Source organism: Plasmodium knowlesi, assembly GCF_000006355.2.
Source record: "Plasmodium knowlesi strain H genome assembly, chromosome: 12".
In the NCBI taxonomy this organism is placed as follows: domain Eukaryota; phylum Apicomplexa; class Aconoidasida; order Haemosporida; family Plasmodiidae; genus Plasmodium; species Plasmodium knowlesi.
In genome coordinates this window covers 1,425,583-1,439,810 of record NC_011913.2, presented here as the reverse complement: position 1 = coordinate 1,439,810, position 14,228 = coordinate 1,425,583, and the positions used below count along the sequence as shown (strand labels likewise).

The 14,228-nt window shown below is 37.3% G+C and overlaps 4 protein-coding genes across 4 annotated transcripts; 2 read left to right on the top strand and 2 right to left on the bottom strand.

Moving 5' to 3' along the window:
• Positions 1-798: 798 nt before the first annotated feature.
• PKNH_1232400 (exosome complex exonuclease RRP6, putative) lies at positions 799-4,173 on the bottom strand (the record flags this gene model as incomplete). Its single annotated transcript, XM_002260340.1, has 1 exon — positions 799-4,173. One exon carries the CDS (start codon positions 4,171-4,173, stop codon positions 799-801), a length of 3,375 nt encoding a protein of 1,124 aa, XP_002260376.1.
• A 1,271-nt stretch (positions 4,174-5,444) lies between these two features.
• Positions 5,445-5,933, top strand: PKNH_1232300 (conserved protein, unknown function; the record flags this gene model as incomplete). The annotated part of the gene is made up of 1 exon (XM_002260339.1): positions 5,445-5,933. The coding sequence occupies one exon, from the start codon at positions 5,445-5,447 to the stop codon at positions 5,931-5,933; it is 489 nt and encodes a 162-aa protein (XP_002260375.1).
• A 792-nt stretch (positions 5,934-6,725) lies between these two features.
• Positions 6,726-7,796, bottom strand: PKNH_1232200 (conserved protein, unknown function; the record flags this gene model as incomplete). The annotated part of the gene is made up of 1 exon (XM_002260338.1): positions 6,726-7,796. One exon carries the CDS (start codon positions 7,794-7,796, stop codon positions 6,726-6,728), a length of 1,071 nt encoding a protein of 356 aa, XP_002260374.1.
• Positions 7,797-11,010: 3,214 nt separating this feature from the next.
• Positions 11,011-13,665, top strand: PKNH_1232100 (protein kinase, putative; the record flags this gene model as incomplete). The annotated part of the gene is made up of 9 exons (XM_002260337.2): positions 11,011-11,047; positions 11,238-11,349; positions 11,524-11,584; positions 11,798-11,930; positions 12,054-12,397; positions 12,603-12,721; positions 12,896-12,986; positions 13,245-13,330; positions 13,515-13,665. The coding sequence occupies 9 exons, from the start codon at positions 11,011-11,013 to the stop codon at positions 13,663-13,665; spliced, it is 1,134 nt and encodes a 377-aa protein (XP_002260373.2).
• Positions 13,666-14,228: the final 563 nt, after the last annotated feature.

The following is a 14,228-nucleotide window of genomic DNA, read 5'->3' as shown; positions in this document are numbered from 1 at the left end:
CTTTCACGTTCACGCTTCTGGACGATTGGACAAATGCGCCATGGCACCAGTGCGTACCTGCCTTTTTCCGTTGCATGCACTTAGCTGGAGGATTGGCATACACCCCCGCATTTGCCCCTGCAAAAATCGTTCGAATTGAAACACAAAGTAGGAATCCCGCGTTTTAGATTTTCGTTCTTTTGTGTTCATTTGACGGCAATTATGCAACAAAACAAAACAAAAAAAAAAATGCTATTCTCAAATAAAGTGAAAAAAAAAGAAAAATTTCTTGCGTTATTCTTTTATTTATGATGGGACGGATAAAAGAAAGAAAAAAAAAAAAAAAAAAAAAGTAGTACCAAAGCGAAGACAATAAATAATTACTAGCAAAAAATATCTTGGACAGACACTTCCAGATTTCCTGTTCACATGTTTATGAGCAGAAGTGGAAAAACTCATCACGTGGGGATACTCCCAAAAGTGTAGCTCCCATGCAGGAGTGAAGCACGTTTTTCCTGTTATGCTAACAAATGGTGCGTATTTGGAATCACCACAATGGAACCTTCCCCTCGGCGATTAACCGAAGTGTTCCTGAATGCGCGCAACGGTGTTAGGCGCTCAAATGGATCATACGCAAGAATGTACCCGAAAGGCACACGAATAAACAGGCAAAAGAATACACTTGGTATGTGTGAGGACAAAAAAAAGGCAAAGATGCCTCTTCACACGGGCAACAAATTATGTATTATGTTTTCTTCTTTTTTCCTATTCTCATATGCCGTTTTTTCTCACCAATTCAGGTTGGAACTACTCGACCTATTAGCTATTCCATTTTTTGTTCATTTCGCTTAAAATGTTTTTGGAGTACAGTCCCTTTTTGTTCTTTATGTTATACTGCTGGTTGTATGACTGGTGTTGTATTTGTTTGATTTTTTTGGGGCCAGAATTGTTCTTAGCAATGTCTTTGGGTAGTTGCCTTTTCACACTTTTGTAAGTGGTCCTTTGCTTCTGCATGTGTGCACCATCTTCTTCCGTCTTCACATTTTCATCCCTCTCATCAGAATGCTCAGAAGTTTTACACATTTTCTGGTTCTTCTCTTTGACGTAGCTAAGTAGGGAAGACAGCAAAGCGTAGTTCTCATATTTTGCGTTTCTGCTGTCAATGTTTTTACATTTTTTGTTAGCCTCTTCGTCACTTTGGTCGTGGCCAAAAAATGTTTTCTCCAGGGTGAAGGTCTGATCAGGAGCACTGGCTGTGGGATTTCCTCCCTCTTCGTGCGCCTCCTGTTCGTTACCGCATCCGTCGCATTCACCACGTGGGGCATAGGAAGGGTCATCACCATCGCAGTCAACATTACCATCAGCATCGCTATATCCACCGTAGTCTTCGCCACCGTGGGGAGAATGCACATCACGTTGGGCCTCTTCCGAAATGCTCTGAAAATGCATCTTCGGTGGGACAATGAGCATTCCATTCGTTTCATCTACCCCGTCGATCAACTCTCCACCTGCCCCCCCTGACATTTCCCTAGCGAAGGGGAGTTGCACGGAATTCAATTCCTCTTCACTGTTGCAGTCACATATTTCCGTTTTCTCATTTTGAATAAAATTTCTATAAAATTGTGGATTCGTTTTTTTTTTCATATTCGACTTGATAATTATTTCAAATAGAGTCTCCAAATTTTCGGACATCTGATTAGACATGGGAATGATATTATTCTTTAAGCTCGAGATCGAAGTTGGCATATTTAAAATAATGGAAATTATGGTGTGTATATTTATTATGCTGTCGGGAGGTTCGTCATTTTTTTTGGCTAGCTTTTCTCTCCACAGTAATATATTTTCTATTAAGGTATCACAACTGTTGGAGTTATAATTTGACGTCTTTATAATCGTCTTGATTTTTTCCTTTGTCTTTTCCACATCACACATATCTTTTACCTTGTATTCCAACAGGCACATTTTATTGCTCTCTCTGAATACTTTCCTGATGATTTCTTCACCGTATTTTCGTTCCTCTTCCGATGTGTCTTCGAATTTTATATTTTCAAAGTGTACGTAGACGTTCCTTTGGGGGGAACGGTCTTGGTCGAGTAGTCGTTCCAGCGTGTCAATAGCGTCCACCGCGTCCATCCCATCCATCGCATCCATCGCGTCCAACCCATCCATCGCATCCACCGTGTCCATTTCACATTCTCCTTCACCTTCTGCGTGGTTTGGACGACGATATTGTGCAAATATGTAGTTGAAATACAAATCCGTTTTGACGTACTCGAAGAGGTAGTACAGATAGTGGAAAGGCATCCTCAAATTAGAAACCAAGTCAGGAGACAATGGTCTGGTGAGAGCATTTAATCCATTACCAGCAGAATTCACATTGACATGGAAGTAATTGTGCACCAAATAATGCAAGGAATTTCTAACGCTCAGAAAATCTGAACATACAGAAATATCGATCATGTTAACAAAGTAGATGGAGAAATCCTTCTGCATGACTGGTATGATATTTTTCGACTTGTATAGAATTTTTAGGATATTCGGATCTGTAGTTATATCGTTTAGTTCATGTATCTTTTCAAACATGTACAGTGTATCAATGATGTAATCACACTCTTCTGTTCCCACTAGAATTAGAGATGTGAAGCCTCTGTAGGTGTTCTTATAATTCACCACAGGGGAGAGAGACATTTTAGTGCACATTGATTTAATAGTACGTACCATTTCGAGCAGTTCTCCTTCAGTGCTAATGATTTTGCACTCCTTCTCGCTTAACTCCAGTGGTTTCTTCAGTTCTGGAATTACCTTCAAGAAGGGGGATACACTTTCATCCCATTCGTGGTAGCGATTGATCATGTCATTTATTTCGTAACTATAAGGGTGGCCTAGGTTGCTATATTTTGGGGCATACCTGTTTATATCCTTATCTAGCCTTTTTAGCATCTTCCAAAAAAAATACTCATCCGGGGAAGAGGTAAGCCGTTCCTGGATCATAGTAAGATCTTCCGAGGAGTCATCTAAACTGCTGTACGAGTGAGGTGTCTTCACCTCTTCCATCCTTCCCTCCGATGAGTCTTCCACCCTTCCTTCCCCTGAGTCTTCCACTTCGTCCTCTTTAAATATTTCTCTGAAAATATCCCCACAATTTATATGCCTCAGTTTATTGCTGTTAAAAAGTTCCTTGTGCTGAAGAAGTTTTTTCTTCTTCTGGATGTAGCTGTGTAGGCATTCGACCGCTTCTACGAAGCCTCTCTCCAGATCGGTAAGTCTGTTATGCTTGACAGTTAGACGTGGGATGAAGAAGGTAATATAATTGTTAATCAGGTGTAACCAGGCATACTGTATTTTTCTTGATCCTTTCCTAAATGGGGAGAAATTATCTACCATTTGGAGGGTTTCCTCATTCTTCATCTTCCTCTTGGATAATCTCCTTTTCTTACTACTTTTGCTCATTTCCTTTTTTGTTTTTTTTTCATTTGTCTTCTCTGTGTAACTACCCTCCGATTCGCTCTGAACATGCAAGATGTTCGACTGGTAGATTAGTTGGAAGGTATTATCTCTTTCTTCCTCTTCACCACTTCGTGCGTTCAAATTAGTGTCCTCACTCCTCGTGTGGTTGTGATTACTATCAGGGTTCGTTCTCCCTTTAGAATTATCATCCTCTTCCTCCTCTGAATAACTATCTGTTGGCTTGCTTCCTCCCCTTTGGGATCCACACATTCTTGGAGATGAATCAAACTCAGGAAGAAAATTCTCCTCGAGTTTGCTACTTTTACATGTCAACATGGAGGCTTCCTTATCCTTAACATGAAAGAATCGAAAACAATCCTTCGACCTGGTCATTATTTCGTACAGCGTATTCGATATTATATGATAATTATTAGCTAAGTTTAAGTGATCACCGTCCAGTTCGCACGTAAGAGAATTTTTTGTTTTTTCATTAGAACTGTACACTAACAAGTCGTGCACCGTTTTTAATAAATCCCTTTGAACCTTTTTAATTTCCTCATCGTTGGACATGACATCTACTCTGCTCTCGTAGAGACAATTTGTAGTCAGTCTGTTTGTTTGTTTCACAATTTCCATAACATTTTTTAGTAACTGATTTATTAAGTAGTCATTTTCATTCTTGAGCAGTTCGACCTCCCCGCCTTTTCCCCTCACGAGCTCTTCAATCCGTTTACTGCAATTCTCCATCAGTTGTCCGCAGTTGGGGAGTATATCACCAATTTATATATAGTAAGGCGCGCCACCTTCGCCTCAGTCAACGCTCACTAAAAAAATACGCGTACGCTTCAAAGTAGGTATACATATATATACATACATTAACGTGCGCATAAAACCCGTGATGGTACTTTTGAGCGCTGCTCTCAAATGTTACTCCTACCGGCATCTACAAAACAACAAACCATCATACTTGGCAGATCGCGCCGGCTGAGCAGTAAAAGAGAAATTCACGAAATATTGATCAAAACAGCCGCAATAACACCAGTAAATTCCTCCTTCATCTTGTGTACATGCAGCTATACATACATGGAAAATATGAACATATTATACTTAGCCATATTTTTTTTATTTTTCTAAAGCAAAATCGAAGTCAGCGTGGAAGCGGGGCGAAGGTAACATGGAAACAGTTTTCCATGAGAAAAAAAAAAAAAAAAAAAAAAAAAAAAAAAATGCACCTCCATTTTGACATAAAAAATTTTCTAATTAAAGCTTTCCTAATTGAAGTTTCCCTAAATGGAATTTCTTTCACTCTAATTTTTTATATTACATTTTTCACTTTTACAATTCCTATTCTTATCATATATTTATTTATTTTTTTTTTTTTTTTCCGTGTTGCCTCCCCAACTGCCGTTCCACAGTTGCCCATCCAGTCGTCCGTTGGCCGACACCCTTTGCGCAAATTTAGGAAAACAACAATTCTTCATTTTACGTGAAGGGGCGAACTACACCTTTTAGTTACACAACAGCGAAGAGTGAATCATTTCTCTGTAGCACCGATTTTATGCGTCCCCGTGCATGTGTACAATTCGTATTTTATCGTCTGTCGCTACCCCCCCCTACGAACGTGTAGAATCGTTTATGGTTGGCGTGGAGGTCTACGATTATACCGGCTGGCATAATGTGAATCGCATACTCATAACCGAAGCTACGAATGCGATTGCCCAAAACCTGCGTATTTCCGCTGTAGCCGTTATGCCATTTTACCCCCTTAGCGGGGCTAAAACGGCAAGCACCTCAGGTTAGAGGAAATACAAATACGAGGGTATATTTTTACCTGTACGCGTGCACATTTTTGGATGTCCAAGATATAGCTACGCGTGAAAGGTGTTGCATCAACAGAGAGAGCATCAAACGGCAGACCAACTCCGTGGACACGCATAATCCGTGAATACACACACACTATCACAACAGCTAGCCAAAATAAAAAAAAAAAAAAAAAAAAAAAAAAAAAAAAAAAAAAAATGAACGGAGAAGAAGAAAAAGATTTTTGTAAAGACGCGACAATGAACCATGGAGATGTGAAAAAGGAAGAAAAACACGCAGAAGCGGTACCAGAAAATCTAACGTGTCTAATTTGTTATGATGATATAGACGAAAGTAACTACATCGAATATAAAACAAGCCAATTTAGCGACTGGCACCCAAGTATGTTTTGCCAAAACTGTACAGGCATTTTAATACAAACCCAGTACCATAAATATATAAATAACGTGCAGAAATCAGAATGCCTCAGAGAACAGAAAAATTTACTTGAAATGGGACCTCCAATAAATGTAAAGGACAAAAACGGCTTTCCCTTCTCAGATGGAAATGAAATTTATAGCCTTTGGTACTTTTGTGATAAACAAATTCATTCGGCAAAATTGGATGGCAGCTTGGAGGGCGAAGAACGAATGAAATTGTGGGATGAATTAAAAAATTTTCTTATAAAAGAGGACAAAGCAGAGTAGGGGTGAGGGGAGAACTCCACCTGTTTCGTTCTGCCTGTGGGATTATTTGAGATTGCCTCACCGTTTCACGCATGGAAGCGGCAGCGTCGTTACACAAAAAAAAAAAAGAAAAAGAAGAAGAAAAAAAAAGTGGTCTACATAAACAAAGGAGATCACACGCTTACACCAAATGGATGGTCTGAAAAACCAAATAAATGTCATGTAAGACAACAAATTATGCACTGGCAGGGTAAACAAGAGGGAACCCTTTTTTTTATGTTTTTTTTTTTTTTTTTTTTTTTTTTTTTGAAGGTCTCCTTAGCAGATTTGCCAGCGTGTCAAGGCATGTGTGCAAATTCTCTTTCGCACAGAAACAATGTATATACACGTAACCACCAGATGGACACCTTTTTGGAAGTGGCCCAACTTTATCATAAGGGAAGAATAATAAACACCCAATTTATTATTTACCTGTTTAGTTTATAAGATCATACTCTATTTTGTTTGTTTCGTTCTCATAGACATTATCCTTCATCTCAAACGGAAATGGCCTCTCTTTTTTTTTTTTTTTTTTTCTTTTTAACTCTATTTTATTTGACAGCTGGGGGAAAAAAAATGTGCGAATATATTTTTTTTGAAATTCTTTTTTTTTTTTTTTTATGTATTACGATGGTGCGGATGTCAACTTGATTGGGAGAGGAGCAGAAAGGTTGACGTTTATATAGATTGGCGATCACTGATACATCGAATGAGGGTCATTGCATGAGGAAACCCCCCATATCTCTCTCTCCTCATGTCCACCATGGCAACGCCTCACAAATTATCGTAGTTAATATCCAAGAAGTATTTCTCATCAAATAAGACATATACATCCTTGAGCTGAAAATTTTTATTGGGAACACTAAGAAGATCTGTTATGTATTGCTTCATGTTAACTTCGCTTTCAAACCGGGCAGTGGGTATGCAGTAAAAGCCATCCAAGGAGCTTTCATCGTACTGATGATCACTGCTGAAATCGATGTAGGACAACTTTTTGGAATATATTAAATAGTCCAGAGGGTCACTCAGCTGCTTGGTCATTAAAATATGGTTAGCAATGGTGGAAAGAACATTTGGGGAGCTCAAAATTTTCACCACTTCTTCTTTTGTTTTTAACAGCTTATGTCCAACATTATTTAACTCGTACAGTAAATAATTCAAGGGGATTTTATTATGAAAAACATTGAAAAATGGAATGAGGAAAATAAGGAAACCCCTTATATCATGATCCATACTGGACAACAAAAAATCGTTATGCTTTCTGTATGTAATACATTGGGTTAATACATATTCAGTCTTCGTTTTCGAATTCAGAGTCAATAAATTTAAGGCCAAAATATTTTTTACTTTCTTTTGTAACAACTTGAGAATTTTTTTTTTTTTTTTTACATTGTTATTACAGTTTGGAACAAAAATATTAATGACCGAAAATAAATCTTCTCTCTTGACTGGAAAGGGCTGACTTTTTAACAACACCTGCAGTGCAATTTTAACTGCTAATTTTATGTCATTTTCTTTTTTTCCCTTTTCCAATTCGCTTTTTTTTTTCTTTTTTTTTTTCTTCTTCTTTTTTTCCTCCTCTAATGTACTGTTATTACTCATTTGTTCTTCCTCCTTATCACTGCTTCCACTGGCATCACTCTTCTCATCATCCTTCTTATCCTCGTTTAAGCACTGCGAGGAGGTAGAACTTTCCGTCCCGCTGCTGGTTGGATTTTCAACGAGGGCGTCATTTTCGTGATTGTTACTAGTTCCCTTGTTAACGTGAATTTCCGCGTTGAAATTATCATACACGTTTTCATATTCCTCGTCTTCGAAAAAAGGCTCCTCCACTCTATCTCCCATTATTTGGTTAATTGCGTTAGCCTCTTTTTTTTTTTTTTTTGTCTTCACACAGTATACTGGTGTGCTTGCATGTTTGTGTGTGGGGGGTTGGGTGGTCCTACTCTTACCTATCGGTTGCTAACCCAGGAGGGATAAATATATGCATAATGCTTCACGGAGAAGTGTACAAGGATGGTGATTCAGTAATGTTGCCAGTGTTATGTGGGTCATTCCTTTGCCAAAGCGTGGAGGAAGACAGCATACGTGAAGTGGCTAACCGGGTAAAATAGCGGTCAATCCACCAATTCCGCCCTTTGGCACTAGAATCTCTAAGAAGGTAGGACGAAGGTCAGCACACTTTTGTATGGGTACTTTGCAGCCTATTACTAGTACTATTCTCCCGGTGACGTTTACAGGCACGGAGAGCATAGCTCAGAAGCTTTTCTATGTTTATATCCCGCTTGGGAGTATGTTACTTTGTATGAGTGCTTTTCCTCTTGGTCAAAAAAGGGAAGAAGGGACATATTTCGGAAATCGTCACATGTATACGCAATTGGTTTCATATAAACGTAGGGGGTGGGTAAAAATATATATAAAAAATAAGCGCGTACATACGTACATGCACATAAGAGCATATATAAGATATATATGTACTTACATGTACATATCTCCCCTAGTGAGGTAGTACCTCAAGTGTACATATGTGTTACTCCTGCGTGTTGCCTAATTTTCTTTGGAGCACCTTTTTCCAATGAGCCTTTATCTAACAGGCAATTATTACCTTTTATATGCACCAAAATTCACGGGGGGACTTTTTTTTTTTTTTTTTTTTTTTTTTTTTAACTTCTAATTAGCACATTTGCATAAATAAGTAAAGGGGTACACAGATAAAGCAACGGGTTATACGCATTGTATGTAAAATTGGCGTAAATAATCTGTGCCCCAAGATAATATATTTTTTCTGTGTTACATAGTTATAATATAGTGGCCAGCCGGGCGATGTGATCCCACATCAAGCTTCGCAACAATGTACGGAATATTTTCATATACACATATATATATATATATATAAATAATATATGTGTATATAGCGGATAATGTGCATATATATATTATGCTTGTACTTCTACAGTTATATTTTCCAAACTTTCGGATGACTAGGTTTTTATACTCCGGTTAACCTATCTCGGCGGAACTCGCAACGACCACTGCCGCCCCCTCTCGCTTCCGCAGTATTGGTATATCTCAGGAAAAAAAAAAAAAAAAAAAAAAAAAAAAAAAACGCCTTTTTATAAATTTTTAGATATAATTTTTTTTTACGTAATTAATCTGAATTTAATATTAATGAAGAGCGATGATATAAAATCAGTGATTGTGAAATTTCTATTTCAAGTGTATATGGATATAGCCAAAAAAGGAGCAAACATATATATATGTATATATACGTAAAAATAGTTTGATCCATTTGCCGCGCCATAATATACTTTGCCAAATGGGCAGGCGAACGAAATTCGAACAAAAGGCGAATGAAAGGCAAAAGAAAAAGTAAAATGTACAATATACGCCAAATGTACAATATGTGCAAATATGTAGGTAAAAACGATTATACGTATATACGCTTTTTGGCCGATCCGTGGGGCTGGCGGACGAGCGTTTTGTCGATTACGTTATAACGTACAAACGCGGTGAAAAGCGCCCAACCATTTTTAAACGCTTAAAGCGAAAGGGTCATTTTGCTTCACGGGAGAGCATCTAACCGAAGTTAAGTGCTCATCCTTTTACCATTTCGCGTAATTCGCCCTTGCGCACATATAATTTCTATGGCCGCGGGAGAAGTAGAGCGCCCTTCCAAACTTTTTTGTGTATTGAATTTCTCACCCCTGGGCAATTTTCACACAATTAGCGATAGTTAATATCCATTCCACGTTTTGCACTTCTTGCTACCTTCCATTTCTTTTTTTCGCATGTTAGTTAATTTTTTTCTAACATAACTTTAATTTTTTTCTAACATTACGTTTATTTATTTTTTTTTTTAACATTACATTATTTTTTTTTTTTTAACATTACGTTTATTTTCTTTTACACATAATGTTCATTTTTTCTCCAGTCTGCATGAACCTCCCCCACACATCGCAGCATATACCATAGTACCACCCCTTTTCACCCCCCCATTGCACTGCTAACCTTTTTACATAACCCACATTATGTACACGTACCCCCCCGTCCAAATTCCGTACCAGTACGTGCAAACCTTTGCATGCACTGTGCTGAACTGTATGCATGTCCAGGGGAATTTTACTTAAGTACAACTTTTTTTTTTTTTTTTTTTTTTCCCCCCGTCCTGCAGCTGTTCTATTGTGACTGCTCCTATTCCTGTTCCTCTTTTGTGCCTTTAGGATTTGCACCAGCGTACACTACCCTATTTTTTTCTCTGAGCATACTTCGACCCTTTTGTTCATGCTGTGTTTTTATTTGTACACATGGAAAGGCGCGGAAACATGCGCATGCCCATATGTTCTATGAGCCCAATTAGTAATCGAGGAGGATTCCCACTTATTATGAGAGCAGCATATGTATGTGTCCCCTTTTACATAAGTTTAACGACCCCGGTTTGAGCCTTTTAGTAGCCTTCATACGTTTTTGTTCTTTTCCGTTTTATGTGTATCTCCCCTGTGTGATACACGGTCCTGAGTGACTTCCTCCGTGTAGACAACTATAGCATCGCCCGCGTAGTGTTTGCATTTTTGAGCGAATATATTTTGGCACACCTACGTGTGCACATTTCCCGCCTAACCCACTTCGCACCTCTTTTTTAAGTGCTACATCACATGCCGAGTCCACCACCTTGTTTTGTTTCTACCGAATGAACCTAATCTAATTTGTGTACCCCTATGAGTGATACCATGTAGTAGTTTTTTTTTTTTATTCTATATCATTTTATTTTATTATATTTTATTTATTTTTTTTTTTTCTTTGTTTTCCCTGTTTTGTTCTTCCGTTGGAAACATTAAGGGAAGAACAACAAAAAAAAAAAATAAAATAAAATAAAATAAATAAATAAAACTACAGGATAGAGCCCATTGGCATTCATGTTGATTTTTTATAAAAAGAAACAATTGAGATTACAACAATAATGTTTTGGTATTTCTTCAATTAAGTTATTATTTTTTTTTTTTTTCAAATTTATTATGAATGAATTTTATTCCGTTAAAAGAAGAAAGAAGAAACATAAAAAATGGGGGCCACGTTAAGTAAAAGGAAAAACAACACAGGTAATGGAAGATAGATCAGCATATAGATGTGCTGAAATGCATGAGTCGAGAGGTGATTCCCACGTGGAAGGATCTATCGAGCATGAATGGTTTTCTCGTCTATATAACGCTCTCCTTACCCTTGTTTTTATGTTACACTTCATTTACATATTTTATGCCCCCCCCCCATTATTTTTCCTGACGCCTTCAGACAAAAATGTAAAAAATGACTCGTCCGAGAATAAGAGACAGAAGAAAAATGAGGAGCACGATTCAAATTTGGAGTTTATAAAAAAATACAAAATTATTAACAAAATTGGAGAGTAAGAATTCGCGATGCATGCGCAATGATGTATGTATTGCACGCCTGTACGATTTCCCTGTTGTCTCGTCGGTGGTTTTACATCCCATGAATGTTTCTTTGATGTGTGTGTAAATCCTGCGCGAACTTCCGAAAGGGTACATCATATTGTATCCACTTTTCCCCATCCGTGCAGCGGTAATTTCTCCAAGGTGTTTTGTTGCAGAGGAGAAAATAAAAAGAAGTGCGCCATGAAGGTAGGAAAGAGGACCAAACGGGAAGCCAAAAAAAAAGAAAAAAAAGAAAAAAAAAGAAAAAGGCAAAAGCTTGTTTGATTGCATGCACATGTTTTACCGTTGTATAGTGTAACTTTATTAGCTAACATCTGAAATGCCTTTATTTTATTCGTAAAACTTGCACACTTAGCTTATTCCTCCTCCAAATAACCTTTGCCTTTTTTCCCTCCCCAGTTAATGTGCTGCCCCTTGAAGAAAACATCTCATTACAACTGTTTCAAGAGGGAGTTGTTCATAATGAAAACGATCAATAACAAACATCCCTATATTGTTAAAATACTGGACTATCACGAAAAAATTTGGAAAAGTTAGCAAAAAAAAAAAAAAAAAAAAATTATTCATTATTGGAACATACACGCACAGTTTACGCTTGCTTAAGTGTGAGTGCTTGTGCACCCATTTGTACCTCCCATTGTTCACCACCCCGCAGAATACTACATTGTGAAGCTAATCCTGGAATACTGCGAAGGAGGCAACCTCTTCGAGTACATAAAAATTAACGGCAGTTGCACACACTCCGAGGCTAGGGTTATTATTATCAAATTAACAAAAACAATTCAATACATTAATTCTTTAAAAATTATGCACAGAGATATAAAGCCAGAAAATATTTTACTCCGAACCAAGGACAATATAAAAAGTGTTGTACTGTCTGACTTTGGATTAGCCAAAATAACCCCGTCCAATCAGGCCGTCGTTAAAAGTCGCTCTGTCTGTGGTAGTGATTTTTATCTTGCACCAGAAATTATAAAGAATAAGGAGTATGGGATAAAGGTACGTGATCTCAGCTTGTATTGCCCATTTGGAGGGAAAAAAGAAAGCTGGGGATTTACGAATATATTTTAACGACTCATCGGTTCTTTGTATTTTATGAAACGTTATTGTTTTTTTTTTTTTTTTTTTTTCTTTTTTTTTTTTTGTTTCCTCCCAGCGTTGGTACATTGCTCATTATGACCTCAATTATTTCCATTCCGTACAGATCGACATATGGAGTCTGGGGGTCCTCATTTTTTTCATAATAACCGGGAAAGTACCATTTACGGGGAAAAACGCCAATGAATTGTACAACAATATTCTCAAGGCCAACATCCCAGAGTTGTAAGTTGCACACGCATGGCACGCATGTTAAAAAAAAAAAAAAAAAAAAAAAAAAAAAAAAAAGAAAAAAACAGGGGACCGATCCCCTCCCTTAGCTTCTTTTCTTGCTTCAGTAACCACCTCTCTTTTATGCTAACTTGTTGGACCCATGTATACCCCTCCCTTCCCGTGCAGACTTTCAAAGGAGAAATCGCTGAATATCCAACCAGGCCTAAAAAATTTACTCGAAAATATCCTGGTGCATGACCCGGAGAAAAGATTTAGTGTAATGAAGAAGAGAGAAAAGAAAAAAGATAGCATAAACACCATTATACACAGCGGCAGGATTTATTAGCCCGATTATATGCGTCAATTTTTTTTTTTAAAACAAATGATTTCTTCGCTCTGTCCAAAAACATTTAACAACGATTCCCTTTCGCTGAATTCGTTACTGTGTTCATATTGATGCGGTTGTTTTTACAGCCAACCTATTTATTGCATTTGATTGCCACATTTTTTTTTCTTTCTCTTCCCCCCTCTGCAGTGCTCGGACATTTTGAACCACCGATGGATACGGGGAACCCTCACGAGTTGTGAATTCAAAATTTTTAATTCCGCGTCGTACATAAAGTAATGCAATGGAGGAATGGGATGTTCTTTCACAACGCCATGCATTTTTTTGTACTTTTTACCTCTCAGTTTTTGTGCTCATTTTTTATGGTCGCTTACCCTAATTGATTAACCATCAAGGGGAGCTTTCATTTCCTTTAGAGTAACACTAATGATTTCCTCTTCCATCCTGTCCCACTCGCAGGAAATTACGACTGGACAAAAAAAGGAGCACTACACAAGACAATGAATTTAAAGAAAACCAAATAAAAGACAAGTCCTTCGAAAAGGAAAAGGACTCGTTTGCTAATATGAAAAAGAAGTACACCTTCTTCTTAAAAAAAATAACAAATTAGATTTTTTTTTTTTTTTTTTTTTTTTTTTATTGTTATGGTGAAATATGTATTTGGTGGAAACATTCCTCGTGCATTCACCTTTCCCCCACCCATTTGGAAACTCCATTTTATTGGTTTTTTGGGAGGAACAGTTTCATACGAAAGTGAATGTGTTGTGTGCTTGCCTGTTTATTAGGGGTACCCAATTTATGTGCCATGTTTGTGCAGGAGGGACATCCCAAATAAACCCTTCTTTATTTGAATGTAACCGATTTTTGATTTCCGCTATTCTATACTTTTTTGTTTAATTCGAGCACCTGGACAGACTCATTCTGTCTGCTTTCGAAATTTATTCCCTTTTAAAATTTCCCTATATTTATATGCTTCCCTTTTTTTGACTGCAATTTATTTGTAATTTTATTTTTTGTGCATTTTTCAAATTTTTTCTTTTTTTTTTTTTCACCTTCCTATTTATAATTCATTCTTATTTTAAATATCTTATGTGAAATTGGTTCACTCAATTTTGCATTAATTTTTTTTTTTTTTTTTTTTTTTTTTTTTTTTCTTTCACGCTTTATTGTTGC